At 47.8% G+C, this 18,449-nt stretch overlaps 1 protein-coding gene across 3 annotated transcripts in view; it reads right to left on the reverse strand.

The window, feature by feature from the left end:
• NUMA1 (nuclear mitotic apparatus protein 1) overlaps positions 1-18,449 on the reverse strand; it is a 56,326-nt gene that overhangs the window by 14,571 nt on the left and 23,306 nt on the right. For all 3 annotated transcript variants that reach the window (XM_063950892.1, XM_063950890.1, XM_063950891.1), the window contains exons 2-19: positions 15,596-15,674; positions 14,768-14,853; positions 14,106-14,176; positions 13,721-13,809; positions 13,557-13,637; positions 13,384-13,474; positions 12,772-12,898; positions 12,295-12,452; positions 11,093-11,207; positions 9,453-9,570; positions 8,766-8,906; positions 6,456-6,572; positions 2,618-6,298; positions 2,391-2,432; positions 1,346-1,414; positions 1,098-1,205; positions 601-831; positions 32-201 (exon numbers count right to left, since the gene is read on the reverse strand). In XM_063950892.1, coding sequence (XP_063806962.1) covers positions 32-201; positions 601-831; positions 1,098-1,205; positions 1,346-1,414; positions 2,391-2,432; positions 2,618-6,298; positions 6,456-6,572; positions 8,766-8,906; positions 9,453-9,570; positions 11,093-11,207; positions 12,295-12,452; positions 12,772-12,898; positions 13,384-13,474; positions 13,557-13,637; positions 13,721-13,809; positions 14,106-14,176; positions 14,768-14,853; positions 15,596-15,637 — 5,537 coding nt within the window. In that variant the 5' untranslated portion in view covers positions 15,638-15,674. The remainder of the gene's footprint in view (positions 1-31; positions 202-600; positions 832-1,097; positions 1,206-1,345; positions 1,415-2,390; positions 2,433-2,617; positions 6,299-6,455; positions 6,573-8,765; positions 8,907-9,452; positions 9,571-11,092; positions 11,208-12,294; positions 12,453-12,771; positions 12,899-13,383; positions 13,475-13,556; positions 13,638-13,720; positions 13,810-14,105; positions 14,177-14,767; positions 14,854-15,595; positions 15,675-18,449) is intronic.

An 18,449-nucleotide genomic window follows, 5' to 3' on the forward strand; every position in this document is an offset into this window, starting at 1 on the left:
CGTACAAAGACTGTGGGGCCAAGGCTTTTACCTGGTGGAGTTCAAAGGGTTATCATCATCGCTCATATCCAGACTGTCAATGCTAACGTCCGCCTGGCTCCGGGTTATCCGAGGTGGGCCTAGAGTCTCCCGGCTCTTCATCGCATCAGTGGCCACCTGAGACTTTCCCAACTCACGAAGCTGCCTGTCTGCGAACTCCACCTGGAGAATGGATTAAAGCAGCAACAGGGCAATCAGCACCTGCCAGAGTTCCACCATGATGTCAGGGCCAACTGACATATGATCTGTATACTAACAAGACGTTGTAAAGGACTTGGGGTGGCGAGAGAGATCAAACCTTCTAGAGATGGGAAGACAACGACCAGTTGCATATAGCAACTAATCAATTTCAACCTATCGTGTTATAGAATATACTTTATAAATGATAGCTGGAGGCTGATTAGTTGCTATGGGCAACTTCTTCTGTCTTTAGAAGGCAGGATACATTTCCCCCTAGATGTATTCATATTAGCCGTGATCAGCAATGCACCATACAGGAAGACCCAGAACTTTGTTCTGTAGTGATGTAATTGGTAAAGCAGTGAAGGGCACCAAGCTTACCTGAGCCTCCAGGCTCCTCACTTGGTTGGTCAGGGCCTTGCAGCTCTGCTCGGCCTCCTTGGTTTGCATCAGCGATAGTTGAAGTTCCTTGGCAAGGCGCTCCGTCTCCGATTTGCTCTCTGCGTTATCCTTGCGCAGCTGCTCCTGCTCCCGGGTGACGTTCTGAAGCTCATTGCTCAGCTCCTGGTTCTGCTGCTTCTTGGCATCATAGTGTAGCTTAGCCTTCTCCATCTAAGAAGAAGATGCACAGGATATAAACCCATGAACAACCAGGAACCCTACAGCTAAAGAGGCATCTCCTCACCACAATATCCAGAAAACCCTGTCAGTTACTGTATTAAAACATTCAGAAGATGAGATGTTCCCCTTACCCTACAGTCCATGGCAAAGAGCTTAAGTGATTTGATGCCACCTATAGGCGTGTAGCTGCAATTACAACCCCTATGAATCAAACACAGCACTGTAACCAAGATATGTGGACGAGAACAGACACCTACCTGGACTTTGTAGTGCTCCACTGCCTGAACCTGCTGTTCAAGTTGTGCCTCTAGCTCAGTCACTTGTTTCTGCTTCTTCTCGACTTCTTTATGTCCTTCACTGTCCCGCTGTGAGAGAGGAGACAGGGAGGATGGGTGTTAAAGCTTACAATGCAGACTTTAGTAAACAGCCCCCGATAGTGAGCAGATGGGAGATCACAGTAAGTGTTTCAGGAACGAGATTTAGGATGTTTCTGCACTATCGGTACCTTTAGCTTCTCCTGCTGACTCTGGATGGTCTTCTCCTTCTGACTCAGCTGCTTGTTCAGCTCCTGCACCTGTAACACAACAAGCCAGGTAACATCTAGAAGAGCACAAGAGCAGGCGAAAGACGTCATTATTTTACAGGTAAGCATAGTCCTGCCGAACCATCCCTCTTAGTCATATGCAGACCGAAGAGAACGTCCGACCCTATAAGCCAGGCATAGTGTTGGTCAGTCTCTGATTCGGTAGTAGGACCAGGTATGCCCAGGAAAGGGAAAGCCGGCAGGAGTAGACCGTACCTGAAGAGTGGAAGACAGCATGGAAGGAGGCAGCCTAAAGCCATGAGCGAAGTATGGAACAGAGGTTAGTAATGGAAGGGGAGAGGGTTTAGTATAAGGAGCCAGATGAAGCCACCAAAGAACCACTAGTAGCCCCCTGTGGTCACCTCCCCACACACACGGGCTGATAGACAACACTCAAATGCTGCCATCTTCATTGAAAACTGTTTGCAGGCTGGGGCAGGCATCTACGTATCCACCAATTCACAGTACAATAAACCCAGTACAAAGGGAAAATGGGAGAGGGACTAGGAACAGTACACAGGGTCTCCCCCCGATTCACAGGGAAAGCCCGGATAAGGCTGAATTAAGAGGGTCTATCACAAAGCTAGCAGGAACATTGGCAAGGCTTCATTACAGACAATATTCCAGGTGCCAAATTACAGGGAATCATAGGGATAATCATTTTGGAGGGTTGGATGCAGAAGAAGCCAAAGGAATGGAAGTTTTCTAACCTGTATCACAGCAAGCACGACTTAGAGACTTTTTTTTTTTTTGGGGTGCAGCAGAGGCTGCACAACTACAAGTGCATGAGAGATGGACACGCCAGTACGAGATCCCTTGTCCTGCTGTGGCCTTTTGGCAAACAGTTCACAAGGAAAACTGCAGTGGAACGAGAGCCCAGAGACGGCGCTGTGCAAAGTGGGTATGTTAGCGGCATGCACCATCACCGTTTAAGGAGCTGGAGCAGAGGGTTAGCTACACTCGTTACCTGCTCATATTGGGTCTTCTTGGCACTCTCCAACTGCTCCACCTGTTAGGGTGCATTACAGGAGAGATTAACACCAGATTTACTATCTTATGAACAATACATTTATCGCTATTTCAGGAGTACCACTATTTCTTTAGTCCATCCACCCAACGTTTCATGCAGTTACCCAATCACACGAGTGTTACTCTCGAGTCCCTCTATACTTTCCCATAGAAGCATTATGGTACCTGGGCCAACAGCTTCTGCTTCTCCTCCTGGAACTTCTGCCTCTCATCCAGAACCCTCGTCTTCGCCTGGTCATACTTGCTGGTCACCGCCTCCAGCTTTTGGCTGAGATCTTCCATTTGTTCTTTGCCCTCAGAGACCAATTTATCATATTGCTGGAGTTCCTGCTGGTGCTTCTCAGAGATTTTGGACAATTTACTCTGCATCTTCTCAGACTCCTGATTATGGGCTTGGGACAGAGACTTATTGTCTACCACCAGTTTCTGGATGTCCTCCTGAAGCACAGAGACCTGCTTAATGTAGTCATTCTTTTCCTTTTGAAGAGTCTCCACCTCCCCATCTTTCTTGCACAACCTCTCTTTAAGGGATGCCAGGGAAGCCACTTCTGCTTTGGTCTTCTCTAGCTCGAGCTTCAAATTCTCAGCAGTCTTCTGGTTCACCAGAAGTTCCTCCTTGTACTTGCTCTCCCTTTGAGCGTGCTCAGCATTCAGCTCAGTGTAGCTGCTTCTGAGAGACTCTACTTCTCTCAGAAGATCTTGGGAGCTGCTAAGCTGCTGCTTTACACCAGATATCTGCTCTTCCTTCTGGGAGCATTTCTCCTGCCAGGTCATGACGTCCTGCTCCAGCTTCACTATAGATGCCTCTTGAGTAGACAGTTTTTTCTGCAGTCCTTCAACAGACATCTGCTGCTTTTTGGCTTCCTCTTTGTAGCTTGCAGCTTCAGTGCTCAGACTTTGGACAGCCCCTTGCTTCTCCAACAGTTCTTTACCGGATGCTTCCAGTTTTTCCTGGACAATCTTCAACTGTTTTTCAAACCCACTGCTTCTAGCATTCTCCTTCTCCAGAAGCTTCTTGATCTCCAAGTAGTGTTGCTCGTTTGTGGCCAGCTTTGCAGTCACGTTCTTCAATTCCTCTTGCATGCCGTCATTCTGTCCAGATGTCTTTTCGATGTCTTTCTGATAGTTAGCAATCTGTGTTTTGGCTTCAGCCAAAGACTTCTCCAGTTCCTGAGAAGCAGACCCTACACGAGACAACTCTCTGCTCGATTCGCTTAGAGACTTCTGGCTCTGCTCTAGTTCCTGAACCTTATGGTAAAGCTCCTTCTTCAAAGCTTCTAAAGAAGATTCTCTCTCGGACTGCAACGATCGTGCCTCTTCCAGCTGCTTCGCAAGCTGGCTAGACTTCTGCTGTTCCTGATGGATCTTGGCAGATAAGTCCTGGATTCTGCTATGCTGCTCTTTTGATGCGGACGTTTTTGAGTCAGCTGCCTCCTTGCGAGCGCTGCTCAAGGCCTTTTCACCCTCCCGGCATCTTTCCTCCAGCTCTGAGATTTTAGACTTGAGGACAGTCACGTCCCCAACTGTAGCTTGGTACTGCTCATGGATGGAGGAATGGTCTGTAATTTTAGACTGGATGTCACATTGCAAATGACGTATCTCCTTCTCCTTTTCACAGATGGTGGCTTTTAAAAGGGTGATATCCTTCTCTGTAGCTTTAACGGTATTAATGTATCGTTTGATTTCCTCTTCCTGGGCGACCACACGTTCTTTTGATGCCTGTAACGTTGCGACCTCTTCTGAGAGCTTAGCCACAGTCAGTTTCTCCTGCTGAAACTCCTCTTCCTTGGCAGCTATCTCTTTAGCAAGTCTCTCCACCTCGCACTCTTTTACCGTAATGAGGTCAAGAGAACGGGATAGCTCATTCTGAAGGGCCGAAAACTCACTCTTATGGCTGTCCATAGACTTCTGCAGCTGAGCTTTTACTTCCATTTTAACGGACTGCTCAGTTTTAAGTTCTGAAACAACCTTTTTTTTCTCCTCTGCCAGACGAGAAATCTCAGCATCTTTCTGGACGAGCTCCTTTTGGTTCCTCTGCATAGACTCTTCTAGTTGCTTTCTAAGTCGCTCCACCTCTGTAGAAAGTTGTTTTGCATTATGTTCCCGATCCTTAATGGTTGCCTGCATGGAGCCGATTTCAGATTCCAAAGCCAACATCCTTTTGGACTTCTGTTCTTCAAGACGTTTTACGTTGGCTTCCAATTCAGATTTCCTCATTCTCTCTTCAGAGAGCTCTTTAGAAAGCAGTTTAAGATCTTGTGCCGTCTTGCTGCAAGTGGTCTCCAGCTGTGAAACGCGTTCTGATTTTTCCTGCTGTGCCAACCTAAGCTTCTCTTCTGTCGAATGGATTGTATGAAGCAACTTCTGCTCTTGAGCCTTCTTCTCCTCCAGTTCAGTTCTGGCCGCAGAGAGGGCAGATTCCAACTTGGACACAAGATCCTTATGGGTAGACTTGGCCGCCTTTGTCTGGGCTTCTATTTCGGACACTTTTAGCCGTTCTCTCTCCAACTTTTGGCAAACATCCTGGTGCTCTTTCTGCAAATTTGCTAAATTCTCTTTTACTAGGCTGGAGCTCTGCGCTCGCTCTTTCCATTTGCCCATTTCTTTTGTAAGGTTCATAACTTCGTCCTCCCGTTGCCTGACCACAGATGACGCCTGGGACAACTTCTGCTGCAGGTCCTCCGTTTTTGCTCTGAGTTCCTTCTCCAGCTGGCTGACCTGGGTCTCCAGTTTTTTACTAACAGCCCTCTCTTTAGCTAGCTCTGCAAGTGCATGTTCGCCGCTTTCGTTCAGCTTCTTCAGATCCCCTTGAAGCACAGAATTTTTCTCCCTTTCGCCTTCCAGAGAAGCGGAATATTTTCTCTCCTTTTCCAACAATTCATTTAGGTTTTTCACAGTGTCTTCGAGTGATGCCAAGTGCTCTTTAACTCTGCTGTGTTCTTCAGTAACCTGCTTCATGTCAGACTCTTTCTGCTTGTAGATTTTTAACTGAGCTTCTTTCTCCGTAAGCTTGGAGTTCATGGACTCCAGGGTAGCGTTATGAGTCTTGTTCTGCGTGACGTTCTCCATATCCAGGTTCTGGCATTTGGCAATCAGGTCTAGAATGGTGGCATCCAACGCCTGCACTTTCAGCACCAACTCAGACTTCTCCCTTTTCAGCTCCTCCTTTGCTGTCAAGGTTGCGTTGTTTTCTTTTTGCAAGGTCTGCAATGTTTTACCCAGGACACTTAATTCTTCCTCCTTAGCTTGCCTATAATCACCGAACTTTGTGACTGTGGCATCTCTGTCCTCAACCAGTTTATTGCGCTCTTGCTGCAAACTAGTGATCTGCTGGGCGCCTGTGCTCAATTTCTCGGTTAGCTCCAGCAATTTGCCGTCAGTAACTTTTAAAGTCCTCCTGAGATTGTCCACTTGGCCGTTGAGTTCTTCAATGCTCTTTTTGGAGGACTCCTCTTGTTTATGCAGCACATCCGCCAACTGTCTCCTCTTTCTTCGCTCCTCTTCCACTTCTTTGTGGAGACCAGAAAGCTCCTGGTCCTTCTGTGCCAGGGAGGACTTCAGCTTGGAGATCTCCAGCTTGAGTGTGGTGATCTGACTGGTCAGCTTTTCCTCTTGCAGCCTAACCTCCTGATCCTGCCTCTCCTTCTGGAAGGTGATCTCAGACAGGGAGGTCTGCAGGTTGGTGACGATGTCCTGCAGCTGAACTTTCTCAGACTCAAAGCGGGCCCTCTGTGACTCAAAGTTCGCCAAGGCTGCACGCTTCTCTTCTTCCAGGGCTGCGATCTGAGCTTGTAGTGCCGCCGATTTCGTATTCAGCTCCACAACCTCTTCCTGCAGGTGTTCCAGCTAAAACGCAATAAGAAATATTGGGAGTTAATACAGGTTAATTGTAATTATGCAATAAAACAATGGAACTAATGTTCCCTATGTATATATGTACCACCCTTCCCAAGAAGTTTAAAAAGAACTTATTATTGAACATGCATAACCATTGCTTATGTACCTTCAGAACATCCCCCAGACTCTCCCCTTTCTCCTGCGAGTCACCCGCCATCTTTAGTTGGTCTTCCAACGTAGACATCTTTCCCAGCAGGATCTGAATGCGCTCTTCCAGGTCTTTCTGTGAAATACAAGAAATCCTTGGTCAATACGAGATGGACTAACACAATGACACAAGGATAAGTCCCGACCAGGGACGCAATGCCTTCACATAACTGAGCGATATTTTCTAGTGCCCATAAATCACTAAACGCCTACAGCGCATGCATTATACAGAGTGCACACGGAAAGGCGCAGTTGCGATCAGTACGCACGATATCGGAAAGGTCTTGGAAAAGCACTGGGCCCTCCTGAGCGGCGAGCAAGCAGACGCACGGAGATGGGTGGTGGCTTCCACCTCTGAATCACGCCTGTTATGTTGTACTCTAGCGTGCAAAAGACTTTGGCGGAAGTTTATATAGGTTTACTTATAATGATTTTAGGGAGCAAATAAAGTTAATATTCATTACGATTAGAAACAAGACTTTAGAACTTTATTTGAACTGTACTACCCTTAGATTTACCATACTATTTGTAAACACAGCAGATTAAAATAAAATCTGTTCCAAGAGTTTAATCGATATGCTGAAGTACGTAATTTAGAGCTGGTCATTAATAAATCGGTTATGGATGTTAACTTTATTCAATATTTTTTTTAATAAAATATATTAATTGAATATTTTTGTTAATGTCCATTTCCCTGTTTAGCGTGTTAAAAACAATAACCATAACTTTTTCAAGACGTAGAAAATATGCGAATAGTCACTTGAATTGCATGGCAACAGTCACACTCTCTGAAGGCTATACTCAGCGAATGCTAAAAAAAAAATAAAAAAAAATTCCACAGTCTAGTGTAACGTAAACGTTAGCTCTATATAAAAGTAACGGATACAAACTCCAGTTCATACAGTTGAGAGATACCTGTGTAACATAGGTCTAAATCAGGGATGGGTAACCTTTGGTCCTCCAGCGGTTGTTGAACTACACATTCCAGCACGCCCTGTAACAGTTTTATCATGGCCACATAGCAAAACTGTAGCAGGGCGTGCTGGTATGTGTAGTTCAACAGCAGCTAGAGGGCCAAAGGTTCCCCTCCCCGGGTCTAAAAGGTCACACATCTCGCAGAATACCATTGTGGCGATCTGTGAATAAAGTAACACCACTATGATGGCCCAATGAATAATAATTTGGGGGGGGTTTTGGTGGAGGAAAGGCTAGAGAGATTTAGAACTCGGGATAGGAAGCAATGACACAGGAATTTAGTACATCACACTGTACCAGGTGGAACGTGATATATTGGAAAGGGATTCATCATGCAACAAGATAACGACCCTAAGCACACAACTAAACTATCAATGGGTTGGGATCTGGTGACCGGCGGTCAGTATACTAACGCCGGGATCCCGCCCGCCAGAATGCCAGGGGGGGGGGGGGGGGGCGCAATGAAGCCCCTCCTATGGGACTAGTCTAGAGTCTCCTGCTGGCATTATGGCAGCCGGATCCCAGCGTCTGTATGCTGACCGCAGGGGTCCCGCACGTCTGGATCATAACTACATCCCGTATCAATTAATGGAAACAGTAAAGAAAAGCAGAAAAGTTCTACAGATTAGGACACGGCCTCCTCAGCCACCTGGTCTGTCCCACTGACAAACTCTAGGATGAATTAGACAGAAAAGTAATACTAAACTTATGGGAACGTCTGAGTGAGGCCTGGAAAGGCATAACCTACGAAGCGCGAGAAAAGTTGGTGTCTCTAATGGCCAAATTATGTGACGCAGTGATACGCACCAAAGGAGGATACGCTGAAAATATAATCGGAAATTTATGTTATACTAGAAAATAAATTGATGTTTGGTTACATCATCATGTGAAATTCTGAATATTTTCATTACACTGCATTTTATTAATTATTTTCCTTGGCCAAAAGCTCAACTAGGCAACTGCATTATATATGGAACATTCAGCAGCATATTAAGCACTATAAAGTCTCAGGAAGACCTGTTCCAGACAGAGTAGCGTCTTGCCTCGTCGGGGCATACAACAGGGAGAGACTATGGCGGTTACTAAGTGGTGATGATAAAATAGGCGCAGTATACAGAAATCACACTGCATGTCCTGCAACCGATGGAAATACACCAATGTCACATTAGGGGAATGTAAACGGAGATCCTGTAAGAGTTCGAGGCTCTGTAAGGCAGAACGGCACACTGTATGCGGGAGGTAACAGCGCCAAGTCCACGATAACATCAGTATTATCGTAACAACTCATCGTTACCTTTTCTGCAACTAGAGCGCCACACTCGTTCTGCAGCTGGCTCTGCTGTTGACGCCAGCTGGTCGCAGACGCCTCGTGCTCCTCTGAGGTTTCATTAAGGGCTTCCTTCAGCCGCGCCACGTGACTGGACAATTCCCGTACCTGGGCAAAGAAACGGGCATCGGTGAACCTAATACAACAGGCTAGAGACCAACCCCTCAGCACATGACAAAGCAACGCCAGTCACAGCTCATAAACAGAGAGGTCACAGGTCAGAGGTGTGAATAAAATGAGTTCCTTACTCCAATGATAGCACCGAAGAGCAGTGTCTACCAGTAGAGATGAGAACAGGGAAGTGATAGACGCATTTGGAAACATACCTAGTGACTGTCCCAGCGTACAGGCGGCCCTATGTGCTGTATAACAGGCAGGGGAACAGGAAACGCCCACTGCGCAGCCCAATGTACAGTAAGGACATTAGCCTGAGCACTCTAGATGGGATCTGTAACCCTGGCCACTGTAATTAAAATAGTGCAGGGTACAAGACGTCATGCATGGACCCCAATACATGCCCAGGAATGAGCCTCTCCGCACAGGATAGTCCGTAACCTCCTTCCCACATACTAAGGGCGCTGCAGCCACAGAACCACCTTACCGCCCACTGCTGCGCCATCACCAGCTGCAGAAGCAGGAGTCACAAGTGGGTACCTTGTACGAGAGGTTTCCGTTCTCCTCCGAGAGCTGGTCGTTCTTGCGCTCAAGCTGGCTCCGGTCAGTCTTCATATCCTGGCACTGCTTCAGGGTGTCTCGCAGCCGGATCATGAGACTAGGGACAAGGGAGAAAGGTCATTTGCTTCAAAGCCTCAGTAACCTCCATTCAGCGGCAGAAGGGACTTTACACTTGGGTCGAGGGAAGCAATAGACGGAAACATGTTCTTACATAAGATGCGTTTCTCACAGGCTCGTACTGTCAGTGCAAAGTGTGGACATATAGAGGTCGCTAGCGGAGGTCGGGCACTGAAGCTCCTCCTCCGTATAAAGAACCACTTCTCCCATTTAGCAAGCAGAGGTGGAGAGAGATAGAACGTAAAGAGAAAACGACAAAAGGAGAGGAGGGTGATTAAGGGTAATCCAATCCACGACCCTACAAATGAAGGGTAGGATTCACTGCACGGACAGTACAGGCCTATGAGAAAGGGAATAAAACAGCGAGAAGAGATTCCGTACACCGGCACACAGAACACACCCGTGCTCAATGGTAACGTTTAGTAAATAGGGTGGGGGAGTCACGGGAAGAAGCCACAATGCATGGAGGAAAGTCCCAAAGTAGGGGAGGCCGCTTTCTACCGGGAGGACACAATTATAAGGCGCCCAATGAATGGAGACCGGCTGGGGCAACCCGAGGAGGATAGGTGTTGGGAATACTTTACAATGCCAGGAGAGGGAACCTAAACAGGTGATACAAAAATAGAATATAGAAGACAAAAAAGATACCACAGAGCAGAGGCTCCCAGACCCGGTCCTCAAGGCACCCTAACAGACCAATCCTTGAGAACAGGTGGCTTACATAGTAAGGCGGTCAGTTTAATTTAACCACCTGTGCTCAAGCATGGACATCCTTGAAACCTGGACTATTAGGGTGCCCTGAGGACAGAGTTTGGGAATTAGGTAAAGCTACTGCCCATACGCAGAGGTGAGGACAGACACCGGGACAACCGACCTGGCCACGCATGAGGACTATGCAATAGCGGGTAACCGGTAAACCACGGACACAGAGGAACAGTAGACCAAGATTCAGTAGCAGAGGTTATTCTGCAGAACACGCGACATAGAATATACACACCCTATGGAGCGGTCAGGGCTCAGTAACCGCATGTTCCTGTAACGCTTGTAATGACACAAGAGACTGTACGGTCACTGAGTCCATGACGTCTGTGTATTGCCGGACTGACGCTCGCACCCGTTTCCAGGGTTGTGCAGGATTGCACCAGGTGATCTATCTCCCCCACACTGTACAAAGACATCATATATTCTCACTGTCAAGTTTTTTACTTTGAAGTTCAGGAAGACATAAAAAGGGTGATCGGAGGTGTATCTGCAGTAAGAACTCAGTGTTCCCAGCATCCAGGCAGCAGCAGGAGAACTCGTCCTCAACGCGACAAGATGCGTTTATTAGAGGGATCCGGGTGAAAACGGAGAACAGTCATTAAATCACAAGAGCCCAATAGCAAGTAATGAGAGAGTATACTCAGACCAATCTGCCGCTGTTCTCCTACACTCACAGCTATGACCCCATCTACACAATTACCCACTGGCCGCTATAGGCGCAGAGGGAGGGATCCGCTTACCCCTCGTTCTTCTCGCGGAGCTCCTCCAGCTCTTTGGGTTCATGCTGATCGGCCTGCTTTTCATTCAGCACCACAAGGCGCTCAATACGCTGCTGCATTAGGAAGATCTGGGCATCTGTGAACAAGGCAGACAGTCAGACACAGGCAGGACCCTCAGTCCCTGCCCCTACGCCCAGCCTGTCCCTCACAAATGATTAATGCAAACGTACAGATGGAAGCGTCAGATCTGCCCAGCGTTTCCAACATGAACACTGGATGCACAACGATTCCATGAGGGCTGGATGGGGGCGACACACTGCAGGCTGCCTGCTATCTAATGGAACGATGGCAGCAATACCGCAGAGCTTGCAACAGGCTCACAACAAACATTAGTATCGGAATCTGGGAAAACATTTATACGTCCAACAATGATTCCGCTGTATTCTGCATATACCCTACAAAGGTTTCTGAAATGAACACTAAGCGCACATTTGTCAAGAACGACGCGTTATAAATCTATTGTTCTACATCTAAAGCCACGCCTCCTGCGACCTCCCTAGACAAAGCACGCACTCTGTCAGGATACATACAAAATGACAAGACCCACCCCCAGCGACCTCACTACATACCTCCCAACATTACACTCTCCAGGAGGGACACAATGCTCTGCTTCTGGACTTTTCTCTAAATTTATGAATGCCATCACCTGTGCTGAACAGGTTAATGGGTAGGAAAGGCATTTCAGCACAGGTGGTGGCAATCATCAATTAAGAGAGAGAAGTCCAGGAGCAGAGCATTCTGTCCCTCCTGGAGAGGGTCATGTTGGGAGGTATGTCACTATACAGATAAAGTACTGCCAGATCATATTAATGGTGTGTAATACAAAGCCCCGCCCCCAGTGGCCTCACTATACAGATAAAGCACTGCCAGATTACATATTAATGGTGTATAATACAAAGCCCCACCCCCAGCGACCTTAAAACGCAGAATGTGCTACACAAAGCCCCGCCGCCAGCGACCTCACTATACAGATAAAGCACTACCAGATTACATATTAATGGGGTGTAATATAAAGACCCACCCCCAGCGACCTTAATACACAGAATGTGCTACAAAGCCCCGCCCCCAGCGACCTCCCCGCCCCCAGCGGTGTGCGCTGCACGTATTGCAGGAAAGGCTCAGTCACACATATCAGACGCGATCTGCGCGGTCTCTGCTGTCACCTTTTTCAGCCAATCTTTTCTTAGTCTCCGAGAGCTCCAGTTCCAGCTCATCCCGCAGCTCTCTGCCTTCCGTAAGCTGTTTCCTGAGCTTTCTGATCTGGAACTGAGGCATATGAAGAACCTCGATCATGGGGGAGGATGGAGAGTCCAACGCCAGGCTGCCGAGTAGAGAGAAACCAGATCACATTAAACCCTAAAGAGCCTCTGAGGAAACGGAAGGGGGAGCTGGGAGGTCAGTGGTAACAATCATAGAGGGACTGGTTCCTGATTCAGCACTTGAGAGAAAGAAAATGAGGATAAGTAGGAAAATAAATGGTGGAACCTGATGGACCTTACTGAACCGTTTATGAGGACAGGAGCCAGGTGACCACAAAGGATGTCCTGGAAGGTAGTCAGCACTTCCTAATCAGTGCACCAACCACATGACCGAGCCTATACACCTAAATGGAAACCCCAAAGAAACACAGAGCGCCGTACCTTTTCATGGAGGAAGACGAAGCAATGCGGTGCAGCTCCAAAAACCGCACCTGTGTCTGCCGGACAGGCAATGGGCTGATGATCTCATCAGAGCTGGAGGCGCTGTCACTGGAGGATACCACTCTCGCTGCTCACAGGAAGTGACATCATGGAGATGTAGGGCAGGAAGTGACATCATGGAGATGTAGGGCAGGAAGTGACATGCCATGCAGGATAGAAAGAGAGAGACAAATTAGATACCGTGGAATCTCTATCAGGTGAGCAGTGCTGGCCTCTCATGTGTAAGGAAGTCCTTACTATTTCAGGTCACAGGTCATTGGAGTCTCCTTCGTGATGTATGTCAGTAAAGAGACCGTACTAAGGCACCTGCATAACATTAACGGGCAAGCCGCAGCCAGAAGGGAACACTAAATGCATCTAGCAATGTTACTGCAGTGTTTATACTACAAAACCAGATCAGGATTTAGTACGTGGATAGCCCCTCTGGATCAGCCGGGCAAAGGTGGCCGAAGTACAGTGTGGTATCAGTCACAAAGGGCCAGACGTTGCACTCTGAGCATGGTAAGCGAATGCAGAGTCCCTAAGCCTGTCCTGCCGGACCTCGGTCCCTACCTTTCCTCTGCAGGAAGTGGATCAGCTTGTCATCAACGGATAAGTCCTCCTCGTTATCAAGAATGAAGCGCAGTATGGCGGCGAGCTCCGTCTGCGGAGGAACAAGGCAACGTTATCTCCACATGAGGACCTCAAGCTATAACGGACCATAGTCCTTGGAGAGAGGGACTCACCTGCGTCTTAAGGTCAAACGACTCCCACTCCTGGGCGCTCTTACACTTTATGTTGGACAGGTAGAAGAGCAGGACGATGACCTGAGGAAGAGTGAACAATGAGATTCCAGAGCGTATACCAGCCCGGAATACTACAATTTATCTCTATGGTGATGGGACCTTACCTTACTTATCTCCAGCTCGCTGTTCTCCCCTTGTAAGATCTTCTCCCACTGGACCAAGTCTTCTGCTTTAGAGCCGCATCTGCAATGTCCTGCGGAGAGCAAACGCAACATGGCAAACGGGGTACATGCCACCACACAGTTACGCTCCCACCCACAGCTGCTCCCACCCCATGACCACATGAAGACAGGCCTTTAATCTGGGCAAAGCCCAAAAGCCAGTGCAGGACACTGGACAGGTTTGCACCCGACTGCTGGAGGCCTTCCCACAGAGGGCAGAAGGTAATCTTTCCTGGCTCCGGAGATTTGAGTACTGGCACCTGAATTGCACAATATTTTGCCCATCCCAGTTGTGGTACAAGTTGTGTCCCAGCCACATAGCTCTTACTCTGCAGGAACTTCAGACGTTCTTCTATAGGCTGCTGCAGAATCTGGGGCGCTTCCTCCAGGTTTCCATTCCTGTAAGAGAACACTCAAGATCAGTGAAGCTTTATAAAATCATCTTTGGGATTATTACCCCAATTAAAGTAACCAAACTGCAACAAAGGTGTTTTTTGCTGGCTTTGTGAAATGAACATACCCCTAGTCATGTCTTAACGGGTTTTAAAAGGGATCAGGTGCTGGGGAGGGTGTGTCAGTCTTCCCAAAACTTGCTGGAATCTCCCGAAAGCAGTGTGTTTGCTAACAGAGCCCAGGCAGCAGGTAACATGGTAGGAACGTTGATAAACTGGAGTAACTGGACTCTACTAGGACATTTTGGGTAGCCTGGTACTTAACCTGTTCATTGTGAGATGTAGTTAACAGTCCTGTGGTGATTGTGCTGTGTTACCTAGGAGGCTTGTGTCGTTTTTAATACTACATTCCAATAAATGATTGATTATAAGGCACCTCTGTCGTTAACGGTGTGTGCTTTATAGCCTAAATGCAGTACCCTCTGCCATCTCCGTCATGTGACTCCAAAAGAGGAAAACAGAGGCAAGACCTGCACCCCACGCCCCTGCGCAGAGGACGCCCACCCCCGGAATACCCTGACGCGCACACAGTACTCACAGCTTGGTGACAATTTTGACGAGCGTGTTTAGATCGTGCAGTTGAGATAGCCGCTCGATGGGCTCATCCACCTTCAGGCTGTTTATCTGTGGGATGTACACACAGGATTCTATCAGGGTAAGTCCACATATATCACACACAGATCCTCCATAAAACAAAGTAACATGCAAATTCTTATTTTCCTGCTTGTTTACCAATCAGAAGACATTTATAAGGAAAGAATGGACCCTTATAGCATAGGACTATTCGTTTCACGTATGGGAGACTCCTGAACCTTTCTGTAATTCTAATGGTTCTTGGTGATGGCACGGAGGCTGAAGGGGGTATATTATGGTTGACCTGATGCCCAGGATTTTGTGTCTTGTTCAGGCAGGGCACAATCTGGTGAGGAGCAGACAACCACAAGCTGCTTTGTGGGCGGGTGGTGGGAACGGGGGGCTGGTGTGGGCCACAGGGTGTGTCGGTCATTTGTCACGTCGGTACAATCTGTGGGCCGGGGACTGGTCATGCTCTGGGCACCGGCTGTGTAGGATACGCTGGTTACTTGGGCTGGTTCATATGAAACAATAAGAGGTTTCATGACATGACTGCAGCCTGCGGACCGTGCAGTGGGTTAGATCATGTATATAAAAGGTGCACTGGGGGTGGCTTGCAGAGAACACTTATGTACACAATGGGGTTTGATCATTTGGTATGAGAAGACTGTTCCCTAATTATCTGCGAGGGGCCTCATATAGAAGATATGCCAATCGCAGCAGCAGGTATCTGGAATGCCCGTAGTGTGGGCACAGTGAATGGCGTGATCAGAACATGCAGTCTGGCAGTTACCCATGTGAGCAGAGCCTCCATTGAGGTTCCCTGGTGCGCCATCCTCAGAGCGTCTAGCAGTCACACAGCATGTAAGTACCTGATGGAGAAACACAGCTATTAGTAGGGAACACACATTACACACAAGGGTTTGTACAGTTACAGGGACCAGTGCCGGTGTCCCCAGCAATGTTATCCTCCAACGCTTTCTATTCTATTACTATAATCATCTGTGACGTCGCCCTATAGGTCTCAATGTCTGCACTTTACTGCGAAACAGAAGAGGTCTGTACAGTAACTAATAATCAGCGTCTGCATTATAGGTAGCACGCGCTGGTGAGATCGCACAGGACATCATTAGAGAGCAGGACATTGCGCAAGACTTCCGTACACAGCGACTCCCGTTCAGCGTCATCACAGAAACAGCCGCCTGGTGTATTGTGTAAGAGAACCGGGAGGAAACCACACTTCGCTGGTATAGTGGTTACCCTCGGCGAGATTCAATTCACTCAGACAGACAAGAATATATATAAAAATATATATCTTTATTACAGCAGCACCATAAGACATTCACGTACAGGGTAATTGGTAGTATGTATCCACCAGAGGATGGTATCAGGATATCGGCGGTCAGAATACAGACAGCGGCATCCCGACAACTACTAGGTAAGTGTAGTAAGCCTGACCTGTGACCTCCCTGCAGCCTAACCCCCCCCCCCCCCCCCTCCCCTCCCAGTGGTGCCTAATCCGAATCCCGCTGCCTAAACCTAATCCTCCCACCCCTGCAGCCTGACCCTCACCAGCCCTGGTATCCTTGTCTTCCGGATAGCGGCACTGCAATAGATCCTGGGATCCCAGCATCAGTGTTCTGAGCAGTGTCAGGATTCCGACTGCCGGCATACGGAACGTCAGGATCCTTACCAGATCCCTCCTCCAGCATCCTAAAATAGTAATCTCAATCTGCGGCTTTACCACTACCGTAAATTAGATAGTCCTGTGCCCCCCCCCAGCCTGGGGTCTCACACACCCTGTCCTGGTAGGGTTGCCCCTGCTGGCACAGTGATGCCTAGCCCAGGTGGTTTCCTGCTGATGTCTGGTACATAGGATCCACCAGGACAGAATGCTCTTCATCGAGACCTGCACTCCTTATATACCTGACTGGCAGATCCCCTCTGGTGCCAAACACTCCGCTCAGGATGTCCCAGTGCTAAGTCGGCCAGAATAGAGCTGTGGAGACCCATCATACATCTGGGAGTTCTGACACAATTTATGTAGTTATTTACATAGCGCACACATATTCCGCCTTACAGAGAATATCTGGCCACTGACATCAGTTCCCAGTGGAGCTTACACTCTATGGGTGGTATTCAATTAGTGCCGGTCTTTCAACCAGTAAGAAAATAAGAAGCACTTTGACAATTTTTTAGGTCGAATTGACAGATAGATCAAAAAATCTGCATGGTCGAAAACCACGTGGATCGGCGAATTCGCCACCGAACCACGTGTTTTGTCAAATTAGCGGTTGTTTTCACCCCATGCCAATTTGACACAAAAAAAAAAAAACTAAAAAGGCATGGCGAAAAATGGACCAAAAACGGCCGAAAACACCCGCTATTTGTATACCCACAGGTCGAATTAGTGGAGATTTTCCGACTGTCGGAAAACATTGCACTTTATACCCCTATATTCCCTACCACATGTACACACATTCACGTTAGGGTTAATTTTGTTGGGAGCCAATTAACCTACCAGTATATTTATTTTTTTAATTGTGGGAAAAACCGGTGGAAACCCACACAAGCATGGTGAGAATGTACAAACTCCACACAGTTAGGGCCATGGTGGGAATGGAACCCATGACCTCAGTGATGTGAGGCAGTAATGCTGACCACTACACCATCCATGCTGCTCAAGATAAATAACCTGGGCTGCCAGCCACTGTTCGGGTTACACTACCAGCAGTACCTATCACACCTCACATGGTAATGAGCTAGCACAGCCGCCTGGCTCTCCTCCCATCACACACTATGGCAATGGTCTCTGTATCTCCAGTACACACAGTGCTGCAGGTTATAGCATAGAACAGGAAACAGCCATACACCACACACAGCCGCTCTGCTGTATATACATAGACTGTACATTACACGGAGAAATGAGGGATCAGTAACAGGGAGCTCAGTTCTGTTCCACCTTATTCCATCACAATAATCACTTAGGAGTGTAATCTCCATTTGGAATACAGTCATTAGGTTGACAGTCTATAGGTCGGCATGATAAGTCGACATGAAAAAAGGTCGACATGAGTTTCACAATATTTCAAACTTTACCATCCTGTTCCGAGCGCCGCAGTAGCGGAGTGAGGGAACACTAATTGGGGTTCCTGGTCACTCTATGAAGAAAACAACACAAAATAATAATAATTATACAATAAACTCATGTCAACCTTTTTTCATGTCAACCTAGCAACCCTGTCGACCTACTGCATGTCGACCGATAGTGGTCGACCCAACGACCTGTTCCCCTCCATTTTACCTGGAAACTACCAATACATGTGAAAAGGATGGAACGTAAACATACAAGGAGCACATCACACCAGTGCATCACCACTAACATCACTCATCTCCTAAAATACTCTGTGCTGCTGGGGACCCTGCTCCTCCCACTATATAACTCTCAGTCTGTGGCTTCCTGCTGCCTCCATTCCCCTCCTCACATCATGTCACTGCGCCTGTCACATGTAGCCCTGTCCTCACTGACACATCAATCATCTCCTGATATACTCTGTGCTGCTGGTTACCCTGCTCCTCCCACTATATAACTGTCTGACTTCCTGCTGCCTCCATTCCCCTCCTCACATCATGTCACTGCGCATGTC

The sequence above is a fragment of the Pseudophryne corroboree genome, chromosome 2, assembly GCF_028390025.1.
Source record: "Pseudophryne corroboree isolate aPseCor3 chromosome 2, aPseCor3.hap2, whole genome shotgun sequence".
Lineage (NCBI taxonomy): Eukaryota > Metazoa > Chordata > Amphibia > Anura > Myobatrachidae > Pseudophryne > Pseudophryne corroboree.